The sequence below is a fragment of the Lepidochelys kempii genome, chromosome 3, assembly GCF_965140285.1.
Source record: "Lepidochelys kempii isolate rLepKem1 chromosome 3, rLepKem1.hap1, whole genome shotgun sequence".
Lineage (NCBI taxonomy): Eukaryota > Metazoa > Chordata > Testudines > Cheloniidae > Lepidochelys > Lepidochelys kempii.
The window spans coordinates 38,271,300-38,288,139 of record NC_136382.1 but is presented as its reverse complement, the minus strand read 5'-3'; the positions used below and the strand labels follow the sequence as shown (position 1 = coordinate 38,288,139).

The window sequence follows — 16,840 nt, the reverse complement described above, 5'->3', positions numbered from 1 at the left end:
TTAAAATATCATCATAGTTAGAAACTGTTTGCTAATATCCAACCTATATCTCCCTTACTGCGTGCTAAGCTGATTACTTCTTGCCCAATCCTCAATGGATGTGAAGAACAATTGATCACCGTCCTCATTATAACAGGTTTTTTGCAGGAGTGTTGGGTGAAATTCTGTGGCCTGCGTTGTGCAGGAGGTCAGACTAGATGATCATAATGGTCCCTTCTGACCTAAATATCTATTAAAAACCCTTAACATATTTGAAGACTGTTGTCAGGTCCCATCTCAGCCTTCTCTTTTTTAGACCAAATGTTTCCTTCTATCCCATTAAATGTGCAATTACACCCCCCACACTAATAAAACTTACACTGGCCTAACGCCCATGACAGACAATATTAAGTTCTGCAGCAGTTAGAAGTTTAACACCCAATATCTCATGACTCTGCAGAGCTACAACCAGGGGACCAAATTCTCAGGCACAGAAGGAGAAGACAGAGGCATATTTCTTCTCTACTCCTCTCCCTCTCCCCCAAATTTCCAATCCCGAGGAGCAGCTGGAGGTCAGTTTCAACAGCTTCAGGTCTCTGTTTCAATAGCTAGAATGGCCCCGGGGGCTGTTCCGCTCACAGAATCACTGGAGCTCTGGTTGTGCCTCCCTGTGCCTCTGACAGCCTCCAGAATGTCCACTACTCCAGGGGTTGGCAGCAGCAGGTGGCACAGAATTAACTTATGCCAGTCTTATGCTTGCTAGTGATTCTCCAACGCAAAAGAAAATCCTATCTGCCCTATTAGGGACAGCTGTCTATCCTTTTTGGACTGTAAGAAAAGTACGTAGAGGATGGAGTGCAGTGCTCTTTACTATTGAAAAGGGGAAATTCCTGGTGTCCTATGAGACACACAACATTTGCTTCTATAACTGGAAGGTCCTGAGATTCCAGACTTTAAAGCTTACATTTTTATGTATACTGATGCTATTTTAGGATATTTTGAAGTCTGATCCCAGTTATGGGGTGTGTGTGTGTGTGTGTTGAAGTCTGAGCCCAGTTAGTTTTTCCCCCCTACCCATATATTGCAATTTCACTAACTCATGTAGAGAAGTATCCTGATTTTCACTAGTGTCCTTTAAACCCAAATCTTGCCTTCTTGTTTTAATGTGTCTCTCCCTTTGAATTCTGTACAGTTACTCATAACTAACAAAGCTACCATTACATATGAGGGAATGCAGGTAGTAATAGTCCTGATAAAAAAAATTAAAAATCTCTAAAACATTTATAAAATAGATTTTCTGTAAAATAGGAGAGATGTGAAATGGGACGTGGTTATTATTTCCATTTTGGGACTTCCCCCTGCCCAAAACTTGCTAGAACTTGGGTATTCTCCCCCACCGTAACCTGGAGTCTTGGAGGGAGGCGCAGTGGGAATAAAAAAAAAATATTTCAGCCAAGATCACCTCAGAAAAATGTGATCCTGACTGCAGACACCTGTCTACTCTTCCCATCTTCCATGTCAACAAACAGAAATAAAGAAATAGATGAGAAATCAAGAGCATTAAGATGATCTGAAACTGGTAAAGAAAATGTTTTCAAATGCCATTTGGGGATTTAATTATAGAACGTCCTTATAATTTTTTTTAAAATGAAGATGGGAATTAATAGTAGCCTTCAAACCTAGTTTTGCTTTTCTCTGTATATTTATCAAACAATAATCAACTGAAGTATTTGAAAACTTCTTATAATGAAGTATTTTAGTTCACTAAAATCTTCATTGTAAGGAGATCCTGTTATTCCCTGTATTGATTGCAGGGTATCTCTTCACTCCCTCCAGTTTCAGAACAGCACGTGTTGCTCTGGAGGACCTCTGCCACACCATATTGTCATTTCTAGCATTAGCCTGTAATAAATTACTGCATTCCCATGAGTTTAGCAGAGTGAAACCCAATTATAAAGGAAAGAAACCTTATATAATAAGTGGTGAAACTTCACTATAAAATGAGTGTAAGTCAGCTGACATGCAGTTAAGTAATTCAGGGATTTCTCTCCATTTCACTGAAAACATAGGTGTCTGTGTAGCTGAGTTCATAATAAGCAAATTCCACTGTATATCACCTCTGAGTTCTACATGATTGGACTTAGATTGCAAAATGAAAGAAACTCATTTGATTGTTCTGGGGTTTTTTTAAGCAGTTCTATTTTTCACATCAGGGTGCAGTGTCTGCAAGGCATAATTTAAGTAAGATAGAGTTCATTTAAGTTCCAAAAAGTACTTTTATTTGTAGAGATTTTTTTGTTGTTGGATGGGTTTTTTTTTTCAATTTGTTTTACTTTTAAAACTTTTTAAAATTGTAAGTGTACAAAATGTCTGTAACAGATAAATTGCATCAATTGGTATATAGATTAACTATGTGACTTAAAATAAGAATATAATTAGCTTAAATTTATCCCTGTTAAAAATCCACTAACTTTAATGGATTTATACCAGGTAATTATTTTCAAATCTGACTATTAGCTTAGAGGAATGCTACTATAAAGACATTTGAAAAAAATATTGTATTAAGAACATGCAAAATAAGCTCATAAATAAAAATATTTTGATTAGGTGCTTCAACCAAAAGTCCTCATTGTCTGATTTAGTCAATCAGCTGGGTTCATGTATTTGAAAGAATAATTTTTTGTCTGCAATGCTGAAACCCTTTGCAACAGGAATTGAATCTGAGTCTTTTGGTGCTTGATACAGGAGCTTGTGCTGCCTGAGCTAAAAGAGCCCCTCTCTTAGCAAGCTTATAAATTCCTATTTGACCTAGTCACCACTAGAGCGGGACAGAGTGCCACACCAAGCAGGCATGCCTTACATACTCTGCTCTCCCTTGCAAGGGAAGTGCATTCTGGGCTTCAGAGGTTTCCCCCTTCAGTTCCCTCTATGGGCCACCATGTGTCATGCTGATACTCCAGCTGGGTTGCCAGCAGCAGCAATCAAATCTGGGACCTCTGTATCTTAATGCATGAACTCTATTGTCTGAGCTGAAAGGCTGAGCTCTCTCAGCCATGGCTGTAGCAGATTCATCAATCTCTAGTTGGTCTAGCCACCACTAGAGGAGGACAGAGCACCACACCAAGCAGGCATGGCTTACATGTCAAAAATATATTAACATGGGAGGTTTGTTCACATTGTTAAGGAAAGCATGAATTCAAATGCACCCATATAAAGTAAAAGAATATATAAATACTGTTCCTTTCTAAGCAGATGCCCATGAACATCTGAAAAAAATCTTTATTCCCAACTCACTGATAATAGGTATCTCTGTCTCTCTCCAGCTTGGATTCCAGAGCTTAGATTCACTAAGTAGGATTCTGGAGCTCTCTTTGAGAAACTCGTCCAGAAATCCAGTGGCAGTCACCAGCTCTCTGTGAGAGCCTTAATTTGAAGCTTTTGATCCATTTTCACATCCTAATTCCAGTATCCATGGTACCTCTCCAGAATACTTGCTTGCACCTTCAGGAAGCCTTATGTCTCTCTGCCCAACCCCCTCCATCTCTCCCCCACCTACCTCCACATGAAAATATTAATTAATTTTAAAATATAACTATTTATTGTATTTAATAACGGATTGCATTGCTTACATTGGTATGTTGCAAACTATAGAAATACCTGGATTGGATTAGATTAGATGATAGAAAGAGAAATAGAGGTGACTTCATCTGTTTTGACCTTGTGAATGAGAGGGTCTGAGAGCAGTAGCCTTTACAAACATTAATTGATTCTCATGACACTGCACTGAGAAAGGTAAGTATTAAAATAACAGTCTTACAGATAGATAAACTGAGGCACAAAGCAGTTTAAATTGACAGTGAGTCAGTAACAGAACTGAGAACAGGCATTCTGATTCAAAGTTACTTGCTGAAGACATAAGACAATGCTGCCTTTAATGATTTGTTTAGTGCTAGTTGAAATATCACTTACTCAAACATGTCTTTCAGCTCTGGCTTGCTGATGATTGCTGGCTACAAGCAAACTTGTATTTAGGTATTCATCAGGACTATGAGCTTGAAGACCAGAGGCCATATTGTTTCAGTGTCATGGTTGGACATGGCCAGAGTCATTATTTTAATGTAGAGCTTGGCAGTGAGTTGGCAGCATGGGAAAAATCATTTCAAAGAGCAATTTTCTTGGAAGTTCAAAGAACAGGGGTAAGTAATACATAACTTAATTACTGCAGCCATTTTATTGCTAAAATAAGTGTAACATATAGAAAATTTTAGACATTTTAATATGTTTTTGTGATTTTTTTAAATTCATTTTCAGAAAGAAAAAGGCAACGAAAAGTACAGAAATGCAAATAACTTACAACTTTTGTACTTTTCAAATACTGCATGCTTCACTGGCTCTCCAGTATAATTATGGAACTATGCAATTTTGCAACTTGTCAAAGCAGCAAGACCAGACATACTACATAGACATAACATATTAGGGTGGGGGAACAGTAATCAAATAGGAGAAGATTATACATGAATAGGAGGGGGAGGCAAGGTGAGGACTGGGGCGGGTGAGGGGGAAAGGGAGAGGAGAGGTTAAATGGAATGGAGGTCTGGCATTCTTTAAGCCATCTCAACATGTTTATATAGAAATGGGGTCCAAATTTCTTCAGGTTCATATAATTGCTGTCTACAGCAATAAGCTATTCTTTCTTTGGCTGCTAACTCAGACATAGTGGAATACTACTGCTCTATTCTTGGGCATAAGCCCTACCAATTTCACGGCTATGAAAAACACATCCTGGACCATGAAATAAGCCCTTCCCCATGAAATCTGATGTCCCTTTGTTCGTAGGCGTACCCCAGCAAAGGGGGCTCCCAGCTCCAGCTGGGTTGGGGAGGGACAGGACTTGTCCATCCCCTGCACAGCTGCTCTGGGTGGGGAGGGGAACCAGACTAGAACCAGCAGCTCCAGAGCCCTCCTGCAGCTGGAGGAGGCTTGTGGAGTTGGATCCGATCTTCCCTGTGCTGCTGGGTACACGCCAGCTGGGGGCTCCTAGCTGCTAGTCCAGGCAGGGCTGGGGCAGGACAGGATTTGATCTTTCCCTACAGGGCTGCCCTTGGTCAATTTGGTAGGGCCCTAGGCATAAGCCCACAATTCCATTTTTGTAAAATCATGTACTTGGTGACTATTGCAGCTCTCAAGAACCAAAGTCTTGTGGCAGAGTTAAACCCAGTTTATCGGGCCTCATTTTTGGCTGAGGTTTGACTGTTGAAAACAGGGCAGTCTTTTTAACTCTTGAGTCCATCTCTTTTCACAGCTGCCTAACTATTGGACAGTCCCATAGTATGTGCATCAAGGTTCCTTCTTCTTTGATACAGTGCTAGCTAACATCAGAAGTTAAGGCCTTCATCTTGTGCAACCTCTTTGGCGTCCCAGTAAATTTTGAATAATATCTTTTGTTGTATCAAACATAACCTGAGATCCACAAAGACATTTTTAACATTATGTAATATGCTCTGCCATTTGGATTCTTTTAAGGGCTCTGATAACTTCCCTTCCCATTCTTTCATGAACACCAAATTAATGGGATTCTTTTTCATTAGCAAAGTATACATAGTGGACATGGACCTGGGCTGTTTATGAAGCATTTCTAAGGTTCCCAGTAGTTGTGTGGCCTCTGGCAGTCCTAGGGCATCCGTACCAAACTGATATGTTAGCAAGTATCTTAGTTGTAAGTACTACCACTCCACTGAGGGTGGCAGGTTATAAGGTTGCTTCAGTGTTAGAAAATGGACAAAGCCCTCATCACTGTCTAATTGGGAAAATGACTTGCAAATCTTGGTTACCCTAGGTAGGTGATTTTGCATGATTTCAATGTTGAAATTGAAACCTCTTAGCTAAGATAGGCCAGACCCTTTATACAAATACATCCGACAAAGTGGGTATTCACCCACAAAAGCTTATGCTCCAATACGTCTGTTAGTCTATAAGGTGCCACAGGACTCTGCCGCTTTTACAGACTCTTTAGATAGCCACCGCTGTAAGCACCTTGTTTTTCTCCCTCAGATAAAAAAAGAAATTGAGGAGACCTGCAGGGGGAATATAATTCATTAATACACATTCAGTTTCCACCCATGTGGGTATAAGGGTGCTAGCATGTTGGAATTGGTTTGATATCTGTGACATAATAAAATCATAATTGTGATTTTGTAGGTCTGGGAGCGCAGTGCCTCCATTGGTTACAGGGAGCTGAAGTTTGTTAAGTGATAATTGTGGACGTTGATCAGGGCCCTGCAGGAAGGCTCTAATAATGCTATTAATTTTTTTTAAAATAAGATTTTGGGATAAATACAGGTAGGCTCCTCGAAATCTGAAGTGGCCTAGGCAGAATAGTCATTGTTATTTTGTTAACCCTTCCTCACAGGTTCAGGGAGAGGGGATGCCACCTATTTGTCACTAATGATTTGAGAGAGTATAACATCTCAATTTATCTTCACTAGTTAATATTTCTTGAGATTTTTATACCTAGGTACACAGTTGCATTAGTTTACCTGTGGAAATTCCATGGAGAGAAAGCCCCTCTACATTTCAACTGGTAGATTTGGAGCAGTTCTAATTTTTTCCAATTCAGTTTGTAACCAGATATTGATTCAAATATTTGAATTTGTGATAAGAAGATAGTGATTGTTGCTTGTCACTTGGATATCAATTTTAGATTTTTAATAATCTCATAGTGAATACACTGAATACAGAAGCAAGTCTAATAATCATGTAAACATGGATTTATCTATGAGCACGCTCTCTGACTAGCATGTGTTGTGACAGCTCAGAGAACAGATGTTCCAACAAGAATATTATAATCAAGTTACCCTGATTGTAATAAATGGAAAATCAATACATTATCCTGTGGAGATTCTTTGAATAAACCTGGTTATGAAACTTCTATTCAGAAGGACTAAGTTCATCCTCTTGTTATGCCTAATGTTTTAATTTAAAAAGAGAGCAGCTAGCCAGATTCTGCTCTCATAATACACACTCGTGTGTGTGAATTGGGAGTGACTCTGTTGACATCAAAAGAGTTATGCCAGTGTAAAATGTTGTGAGTGAACCTTGCTGGATTAAATGAAAAATCTTAAACCTCAAAACTAGGAGCTCCCAGATTGTCACCACTATGTGGATGACAAAATCCATCTCAGCCTGAGTCTTTTCTCAGATATAAAGATATATTTCTCTTGAATGGGAGTTACACTGCTGTTCTGGAAGCAGAATTAGTCTCATAGTATTCATTTAATTCAGATAATCTCAGCCCCTGGTGCAAATTAGCATGGCTAATATAATATGTGCTGGTTTCCTAATGGTAGTACCCGAGCACAGTACACTCCATTATTACAAAACACACCATTTCATATCTCCAGCACATCAAAAATATACTATGCTGTGGGAGATGGTGCTGGGGAAAGGGGACGTTGCAGGGCTAAAGACGCCAAAAGAGGAATTCAGTCCTGTAAAAGCTATTGCTTTAACAAGCAAACAAATCCAGAGGTTGCTTGGGAAAAGCAAACTGGTTGCTTGGGAAAAGATGCTTTCTTCAAGCAATCTTTGAGTCTAGTTAGTTTAGATTTTTAAATCTGTACTGCATCATTGTTTTGCCTCTTGGGTTCACTCTGGCATGCAGCTTAGTGCTTGATAACTTTTGATGTAATATAACTGGAGGGCACTCATGCCAAAACTTGACAATTGTATATACAATATGAATATATAGTGATGGGTTATGCAAACATACTGGGTCAGAAGGGGTTAAAAGACAGAACTGGCCCCAGGTAGTCCTGCCCCTCCAGCCCTGCAGAGCATGCTACAACTGGAGAAAGGGTTGAAAAGGGAGCATCCCAGCTCTGAAGGGGGGCGGCTGACTGAGCTACCCTGAAGGCTCCTCACAATGGCACCAGATTAGTCTCCCTGAGGGAACTGGACTCATATGCTGAGCCCAGTCGGGGCTTGTGACTGGAGTCCCAAGGGGAACCAATTGAAGTCACTCAATTAGAGTTAACTGCAAAGAATGAGTCAGACAATCCCCCAAACTGGTGGATATTCCAATACTTACATTTACCAAACCAGCACAAAACAGCTTCTATAATACCTCACTGGTTACCCAGAAGCCGACAACACAGTTCCCTTAAAGTAATCCAGCCTCAGGCCTCCACCCAGATACCTCAAGTATGATGAAGATTACTGAAAATTTTATATAAAAAAGTTCTACTAATCCCAAAGGATCGGACACATTACCTCCCAGGTTAATGAATGTTCCAGATCATACCCAAATACATGTTTACAGCCAATTCTTATTAACAAAACTAAAATTTATTTAAAAAGAAAAGAGAGGGAGCATTGGTTAAAACATCAGTACACATACAGACATGAGTCAATCTTGAGATTCAGATTCATAGGAGAGATGGTGAGCTTTGTAGATGCAAAGAGTTCTTTCAGAAATAGTTCATAGGTTATAGTCCAATGTTTATATTCAGGGTGGCCCAGTCAGGACTGGGATCTCAGTCATTATGGCTTCGGCTTCCCCTGCATGAAGCCTCAAGCAGATCTGAGATAAAAAGGATTGGGACACAAACATCTTTATACAGTTTTAGGCCTTCTTGTGACAGCTTGTAGTTCTTCAGCGAGCAATAGGCACTCATGTGGACTTGGAAGTGGACCCATTTCCTAAGTATCGCCGGTAATTATTCACAGAGACTAACATAAGGCAATTGCCTGTTTTTCTACCATTCGCAGATGATTTGCTATATATTTCAAAGAGAGATGAACACAGTGATATCCTATGTTTACAGTTCATTTAAATGTTAAAATGTCCTTTTGATCTCTGAATTAACAGAATATAGCATAGATAGGGACTGTTTGATTACATTATTGACCTCTACCAATATATATGTAAATATACAAAACCACAAACATTATCTCCCCATATATCTTTAAGGGTTGAATTTGAGTCATTTATCCTGCAGGATGCTTATACTTAACGCTTTCTGGTCATGCGTCACAGGGCTGATACCTGGTTTCCTTTTCATCTTATCTTGTAGCAGAAGCCAAGAGAGAAAAGCAGTGGCAGGAAGTGACTCATGGAGAGTAATTCAGAGGGCACCTTCTGGGGCTAGATATTGTTGACCCTCCTAGTGCCCTGGGTCAGAGCCCAGTGGAGTAGGCAGACCCAGGTTCCCCTACCACTACCCCTACTACAGGAGTGACCCAAAACCCCTGTACACCTCACCACACCTCTGATTAAAAGAGGACTAGGATTGCAAACCCTTCCCTCTGGGAGGTGGCACTAGGTGGTGCTAACCAGTAGGCCACCTCAGGGGTTCTGTAACAATTTTTATAGCAGGGATGCTGAGAGCATTTGACCCAAATTGTATATAAAGGAATCCACTTCAAGCCAGGGGGTGCGGCAGCACCCACAGAACCCCTATTTCTAGCATCTTCGGGCCACCTAATCCACCATGGACTCTATTGCTTATAATAAAGTATATTTAAAATGGTATATACACCATTTATATATACCATAAATATATACAATAGATATTACAGAGTCAATAAAATTAATTACTGAGTCAATAATATTAACAGTTGTTCAAATATTTCATTCTAATAATAGCTTTAGTAGGTAACTCTTTGCACAATTTTTGGCTGGTAATTTTAAGTTACTCACCATTTCTGTGTGTTAATGCTGAAGACATGGTAGATTGCCATTTCCGTTCCAAACAATCTCTTCTGTCATTTTAGGTAAATATGTGTGTGTTACGATATATAAGATTATCAACCGGAAAACTTGTGCATTTGTATTACGTCCTAGACAGTGAGAGAGGGATGTTGATGTGGGAAAATATATTATACTGATAGCCTCACTTGTCCACTGCTGTTGGAAAAAAGACTGACTTACATCAGAGCAATGGGAAATTGTCTTTAAGAAGATTTGTGCTTTGTTTTATATTGAGGATTCAAGTTGATAGTTGACCTCACAGATGGGTGTGACTTAAAGTGAAAAGCTGGATAGAACCAACACTAGTGCTAGGAACAGAAGGAAACTAATGCATTTATTTTAATTTCTTTTTTTTTTTTTTTTACATTTGTATTCACGTTGATTTGTTCCTCAAAGTGTCTTGAGAGCAGGCTTGAAAAATCTTTGGGCTTTTGGGAGATGTTGAGACTACATGTGTTCACACTATAAAGTATTCTTCCCACATAATTTCTTCAAGAAATTATAGATCTTTCTGAGCTACCGCACAGTTGTCCTATCTATCAGCTGTGTGAAAAGCAGATAGTATATAACTAAAGTGGAAAAAAACAAGGAAGAATAAAACAGTTCTGTAGCTATTTTTGTAATGATACACTTCTGCTGTGCTTATTTTTGAGTCTCAAAATCTGTTGTCCTGGAAAATTTTGGAGATCGCTAAGTGAAGGGACAGTTATTCACTTTGTGTGTAACTGTCTCTCCTTTGAATTCAACAGACTGCTAGACAAAAATAGTAGAATGATGATCCTTCACCCATTCATTCTTCAAGCCAGTCTGGAGTCTCCAGCAAAGCAGTTCAATTGGCCCCTCACTGCAAGGCCCAAGATTCAGTGTGGACCCATCCCTAGGTTCCACCCTTTTCTGCATGTACACACAAACTTGCCCTAAGCTAGTATTTCATGCCAATTGGGTCAGGGAATGTGGAGCAATGAGAAATATACAAGCCTTTCAGTCTCCAGAGTTCTCTCTTTTACTTCATAAAGTAAACACCTGTAAGATTAGGTGTTAGCAAGCTCTCGGCTGGGATGGTCCTCTCCTCAAAGGCAGTCACCAGCAGCAAAAATGGAGTCTGAAATTTAGTATTACATAGTAATATCGCTGGCAGTGAAGAAGGGCTGCATATTTCAGTAGCCAGCAAATCTTATGTTGGCAACTACAGGACATATCTTAGCATTAGCTTGTACACATACTTCCCTTTCCAACTTTATAAACATTTTTTTACAACTTTCTGATAGTTTTATACCTCCGATACTGAAGCCCTCTGAAAGCTCCTTCTCAATTTTTGTCAGCCATGGTTCCTCCATAGTCAGCCTAGATGTCGACTTGCCATATGCTTCTACTTGCCCTCTTTTTCATGGACTTATCTGGAGAAATGCACCTTTCAGAACCTTAATTCCCAACACTCTCAGGCTCGGCACAGAAAATGTACAGACTCTTCAGCAAGACTCAGAAGTGTTGTATTATAAACCAGTAAAACAATACTCCAGGTGCCGTTTTGTGCAACCTGATCTTTACAATAAATACATCCATATTTCAGTTATTTTTTGGCAATTGTATTCTCACAGAAATATTTTGAATAAAGCCATGGAAGTCAAAATGGCAGTTTGTGAAAAATTACTTTCTGATCTATTGTGTGTTAACTTTTAAGACAAGCATTCCAAGACATGTTCATGTAGAATTCTGAACCCTTTCAGTCATATTTCTGATTAATTACTTACTCCAGCTGAGCTAATTCATTCCATTAAGCTCCAGGATAGCTTCTTGTTTTAAGAGCAGAACTGTAAAGCGTTTATAATGCCGAGAACAAAGGTTACTGGGAAGCTTCTCTTTTCATTTCACATGAAATATTATGGTGGTGCGGAGGAAATCTTAATGTAAATTGGGATATTTGTAAAATGCTTTGGAAACTGGAGAAGATAACAATATATGCTTCTTAAAAATCTCTTCTGGCAGTGGTAGCCATGCTAAGGATAGCAGGAATACAAGTGGTATGTTGCTAATTTCTTTTTAAAAGACGGACACAAAATTAGACTGTCAGAAGGCCATGTTCAAAAGGTGCATATGACAGCAGAGAGAGGAAGGAGCCAGGCACTGTGGGATCCAGTGAACTCAAAGAAAAACAACCACTGTCCTATAACCATAACTAAGGAGAGGAGGAAACAGCCCTTGGCAAGAGAACATAATTGTACTTTGCTGAAATTGTAAGTATCAATAGTAGAGTGCAGGGTAATTTGGCCAGGTGGGGTATTAGTCCTTTCAGACCTATCTCTCAATAGGGCCATTTTCACCTGGAGTTTCTTGAAATACCTATCACTTGTAATCCAAAGACAAAAAATTTGCTCTTCAGAACTATTTTCAGGAGCCACAGGGGTAAGTCATCCTTGACATAGAAGAATTAACATTATCCAAGCAGAGGGATGGGGTGAACTCCAGTCAGAATTTTAACAAGGGACTCAGTGAACCCTCATGAGTTTCCCTTAAGCACATATCTATGGAATATTCATACATGGAGTTTTGAGTTTGTCAAATCCCTCTCTGATTTAATTACAAGACTGTTAATGAGCAAAGCTCAAATTAATAAATCACAGTGTCTTTATGGTTTCTTTATTGGTCAAGGAAGAGCGATACTGGGCCCATAATGAACACAAAATGTTCAAATTTGGCTTTGTATCTAAATTTGATGCTGTTTCTAGACCTCCTTACTGTTTCTTGATCCTCTAGGATGGAATACCAGCACTCCCTAGTCTCTCTATCTGTACTCCTGTCTTACGTTTTCCCCCCTCCCTCTGCCTTGTTCACAGAGAATTATCTGGTTGTCAGCTGAGTGTAGGATAGGATGACTGAATGTTTTGTGACCTGCACAGAAGTCTTTGAATATCATGACAGAATTGCATCTTTGCATCTCTCTATCTAGTAACATCAAGAGAGAACAGAGGGAGATATATCCATGATATGGGGGGTATGGGAGTGTATCTCAGTGAATGGGTGGAAACCACCAATTTGTGAGACAGTGGCAAGGACAATTCAACCAAAAGGAGGTTGCCCTTGAATTGGAATTGGTTAGGATTATGATTTGCACTTGCTGTTTGATGCTAACAGAAGGATAAAAAAAAGTTCAGAAGTCCATGAATATTGGGGTTCCACAGTGAGGGAGTTATCTTACAGAAAGGATACTTTGAAAGAATGTCTGGGCAAAAGCCTTCTATTAGCATGTACATGAGAATCCCTGAAGTCAGTGTAAGGAATAGGAAGAGAAAATATTCTCTCTCTCAGTTGTCTAGAGGCTTGGTGTTCAACAATTTCAAACACAAAAAATTAGTATTAAATGCCAAATCCAAGTCTTTTACTTCCTGCTTCTAGTTGTGTAGGAAATTCTGCAAGAACCAGTAAGTGTATATGCACATGATGAGAGAAATTATGGAGGAGTAAGGGTGAGAAATTAACTTTTTAGAACTTCAGAAATGTTTGGTTTGTATGCAAGATGAAATGTAGGACTCCAAACATTCTGTTTTATGTAGACACATTCTCCCAGGCTGGCTTCCTCCAAAAAATATCTCGGCTACATCAGCAAATACTTGTTCTGTACTTTTACAATAATGTAATAGAGTTGATTCTTGAAAATACAATATAAATATTATATCCAATAAGAGCTGTAGCAAAAAGTCATGAAGCAAATGAAACTGCTCCCTGCAGTACTTATGCTGTTGGATAACTTCATTTCATAAATTGTTTATATTGTTTGGTCAAAAAATGTTATTTGCTATAAGTTACTACATACTGTAAGTTAGGTCTGATGTTGGGCTCTAGCTGAGAGCATGTAGAAAGCTTGATTAAGGCTGTCACATTTTTAGCCATTCTCTGTTGTATTTTTATTAATGATGATATAGTGTCCAAATGGTAGAAGCTCCAAGACAATTTTTTCTCTTTGATGTTATAGCTCAACAGGTTGGCAGTTGTCACATAATCCTATGAGTCAGAAGATCAGACGAATTAACCTTGCCAGTCAGCCTGAGAATGGTGGTTAATTTGTTGACCTCAGTATTTTTGTGTAGTGTATTAAGTTGAGGGAGGGGAAATATCTCAACTGTAAAAAGCATGTTCCAGCATTTTCCAACATGAAAAAAAAGGAAATTCTTTTCCTATTATTGATATATATTGCAAATTATGAACACAAAGTTTTTCAACAATAGTATATTTAATAATTTGTGGTATTTCACTTAACCTATGTAAATAATGAATAGAGGTGTGCAACTAATAAATAATGAATAATATACAAATATGATGAATTCAACATCTCTTTCTTCTGATGGAATGAATACCTGTTTGCATAACTCTATTTCCTTGTGTGTATTTATCTGTTGTTTATTCAATGAATTTTTGCACACATTTTTAGTCTATGGATTAACAGCAAAGAGTTTTCTGCAGGAGTATTCAATTCTTGACATTCAACATTTGAACCGGATTGGGTAGCTATGATTGGTTACATAAATTACATACTAATTGTGTCTGTTGACAGTGTTGACAGTGACTATGTATTTTATACCCAATGGAACAGCTTGAAAAGGATTGAGAGATACCCACCCCAGAACACTTAGGTTCAAGTCCCTGATTCAAATCAGACAGAGTGGGTATTTGAACCTGCCTCTCCCACATTACACATGAGTGCTCTAACCACTGGGATACTGGGTATAAGACCCTCCTCCTCCTCTTTTGTGTGGATTAGATGTGTTCTGGGAACACAGACTGGCTCAAGCCCAACAGGTAAATGCTTAGTTTATGAATCTCACTGGGATTTAGGTGCTGAACAGCTCTGTGGTGTCAGGATTTAGGCAGCTTTACACATGCCCACTGGCAGAAATTTAGGTACTGAGGGACTTTTGGCAGTAGCTAAGTGTGGTTTTGTGAATGCCAGTGGTGCCTACGGATTAGATTTGAGGATTTAAGTGTCTAACTGCCCCTTTAGTCACCTAAGTCCCCCTTGTGAATCTAGCCCTAAGTGCCTACATGAGAAACAGAAATTTGATAATTGAGGGCTCCTTAATCTAGCCAACAAAGATACAACAATATACAATGGTTGGAAGCAGAAGCCGGAGATTTTACAGTAGAAATAAGGCACACATTTTTAAAAGTTTGTGTTATTAACCATTGGAACTATTTACCAAGTGTTAGTGGATTCTCTATCACTTGCCTTTTTAAAATCAAAATTGGATTATTTTTCTGTAAAATATTCTCTAGTTCAAACAGAAATTAATTCAGGGAAGACCTGTGGCCCATGTCATGCAGGAGGGCTGACTAGATTATCATAGTGGTCCCTTTTGGTTTTACAATCTATGAATCAATTGTAGTCCAATCCTTGTAGGGAAGAAATCAACTAAGAAAATGAGTAAAAATAGGGTTAACAATACTTGATTTACAGATGTATTGTGAAGTTTAATGAATATCTTTAAAATGCAAGTTATGTATAGTTGGACAAAATGTGCTATAAAGTTGCCAAGTATTATCATTATCTTTATATTTGAAGCAGTTTTACATGAAGCAGAATTATGCATAGAACTCCTCTTAGTAACAGGAAGAGCATCGTAAACTACTTTGAAAATTTACTCAATACACTCCATTGAAAAACAAACCAAAAACCTACTATAAATTCAGGTGAGATATTAAATAGCAATTAGATTAGGTTAGATTTATAGGGTCATTAAAAGATAATTATCAGTTTGTTACCAGAAGCACCAGTTTAATTACACAATTAAATTTTAGATTGTTTTCATTATATATAGAAATCTTACAATAATTCCACTTTACCTGGTCATTTTTAGATATTTCATTGAAGCCTGATTCATTTTGAATCTAGTGCAAAGAACAGCAGAAAAACCTTGAAGACCCTATGGATTAATTGTAAATATGTTTGCAAAAACTTTGAATAATTCAGATAGTAATATGCTGTGCTAAATTATAAGCATCAGGTTATGTACCTCTTTACATTGTAAACAGGACTAGAAGATCTTAATATGAAAAGGATATTAAACAAATGATGAAATATTACTAAATGTGATATAATTTAGCTGTGCATATATACATTTTATTCTTTTCATGTAAAATAGAAAACAAGTTGACATTTAACACATTATTCACAATGCAACACACTAATGTGCTGTGGAAGGACAGTAACAGTGCTAATAAAACCAGAATACAATCCTATGAGTATTAGCAAATTATTTAAATCCTAGGTGGTTCAAATCAGAACCATAAATCCAAACACCTCTGAACTTTGGTAATATTTGGCTCGAGATCTGAATCTTTTGGCCTGCACCTATTTTTATTATTATGTTATGGGAGAGTTCTGTAGAATTGACTAGGAATGAAACTAATCAGATTCTAGAAGTTATTCACATTGCATACATAGAGAATTTTATCCCTGCTATAATGTAAAATTCTGTTGTCTGTCTGATTTAAAATCTCTAAAGAAGGTTGTCATTCTGTATTATATTTTCTAGGAATGTTCCATCTGAAAAAGCCAAGCACCTTTGAAGTCTGGTAAAACACAGATTAGAATTCAGTGGCGTGGCTGAGAACCATCTTTTTTAAAGATCTATACTTCCCTTTTCCCCAGAAATTTAGTAAAGGCATCATTCCATATAATGAGCAGATCAGTCTCACACTGATATTTCCCATCTGAATCTTCAGACATTTGCCCTATGCATATTCTCTCAGCTCTGTTTTCTTGCATTCTCTTAGGCAGTGAGAATTACTTGGCTACAAAAATCCAAATAATAGTGATTCAGCTAAATACAGAGCTGGTAAATCCACATGTATGTGTGTTCCGTTTGTTGCAATCATATGGAATGCTGTTGCATTATGTGAGGGCCAGTCTGTCTTTGGGTTGTACCAGAACAAAGTTTTTGAAAGGCCCACATAGTCTGACTTCCTCTCCTGTTAAACTGGCAACTCAGCAGCTGAGGTGAAATCCTGGTACTATTGAAATCAATGCAAAGCTCCCATTGACTTCAGTGGGCCTCGGTTTCACCCTTAATGCTTTCTGCTGTTGCTAATTCCTGGATAAAGACAGGTAAATAATAGTGT

General features: G+C 38.3%; 1 protein-coding gene across 1 annotated transcript in view; it reads left to right on the top strand.

Moving 5' to 3' along the window:
- Positions 1-16,840, top strand: part of SNTG2 (syntrophin gamma 2) — a 295,545-nt gene that overhangs the window by 229,705 nt on the left and 49,000 nt on the right. Inside the window, exon 14 of the mRNA XM_078851956.1 lies at positions 3,966-4,175. Coding sequence (XP_078708082.1) covers positions 3,966-4,175 — 210 coding nt within the window. The remainder of the gene's footprint in view (positions 1-3,965; positions 4,176-16,840) is intronic.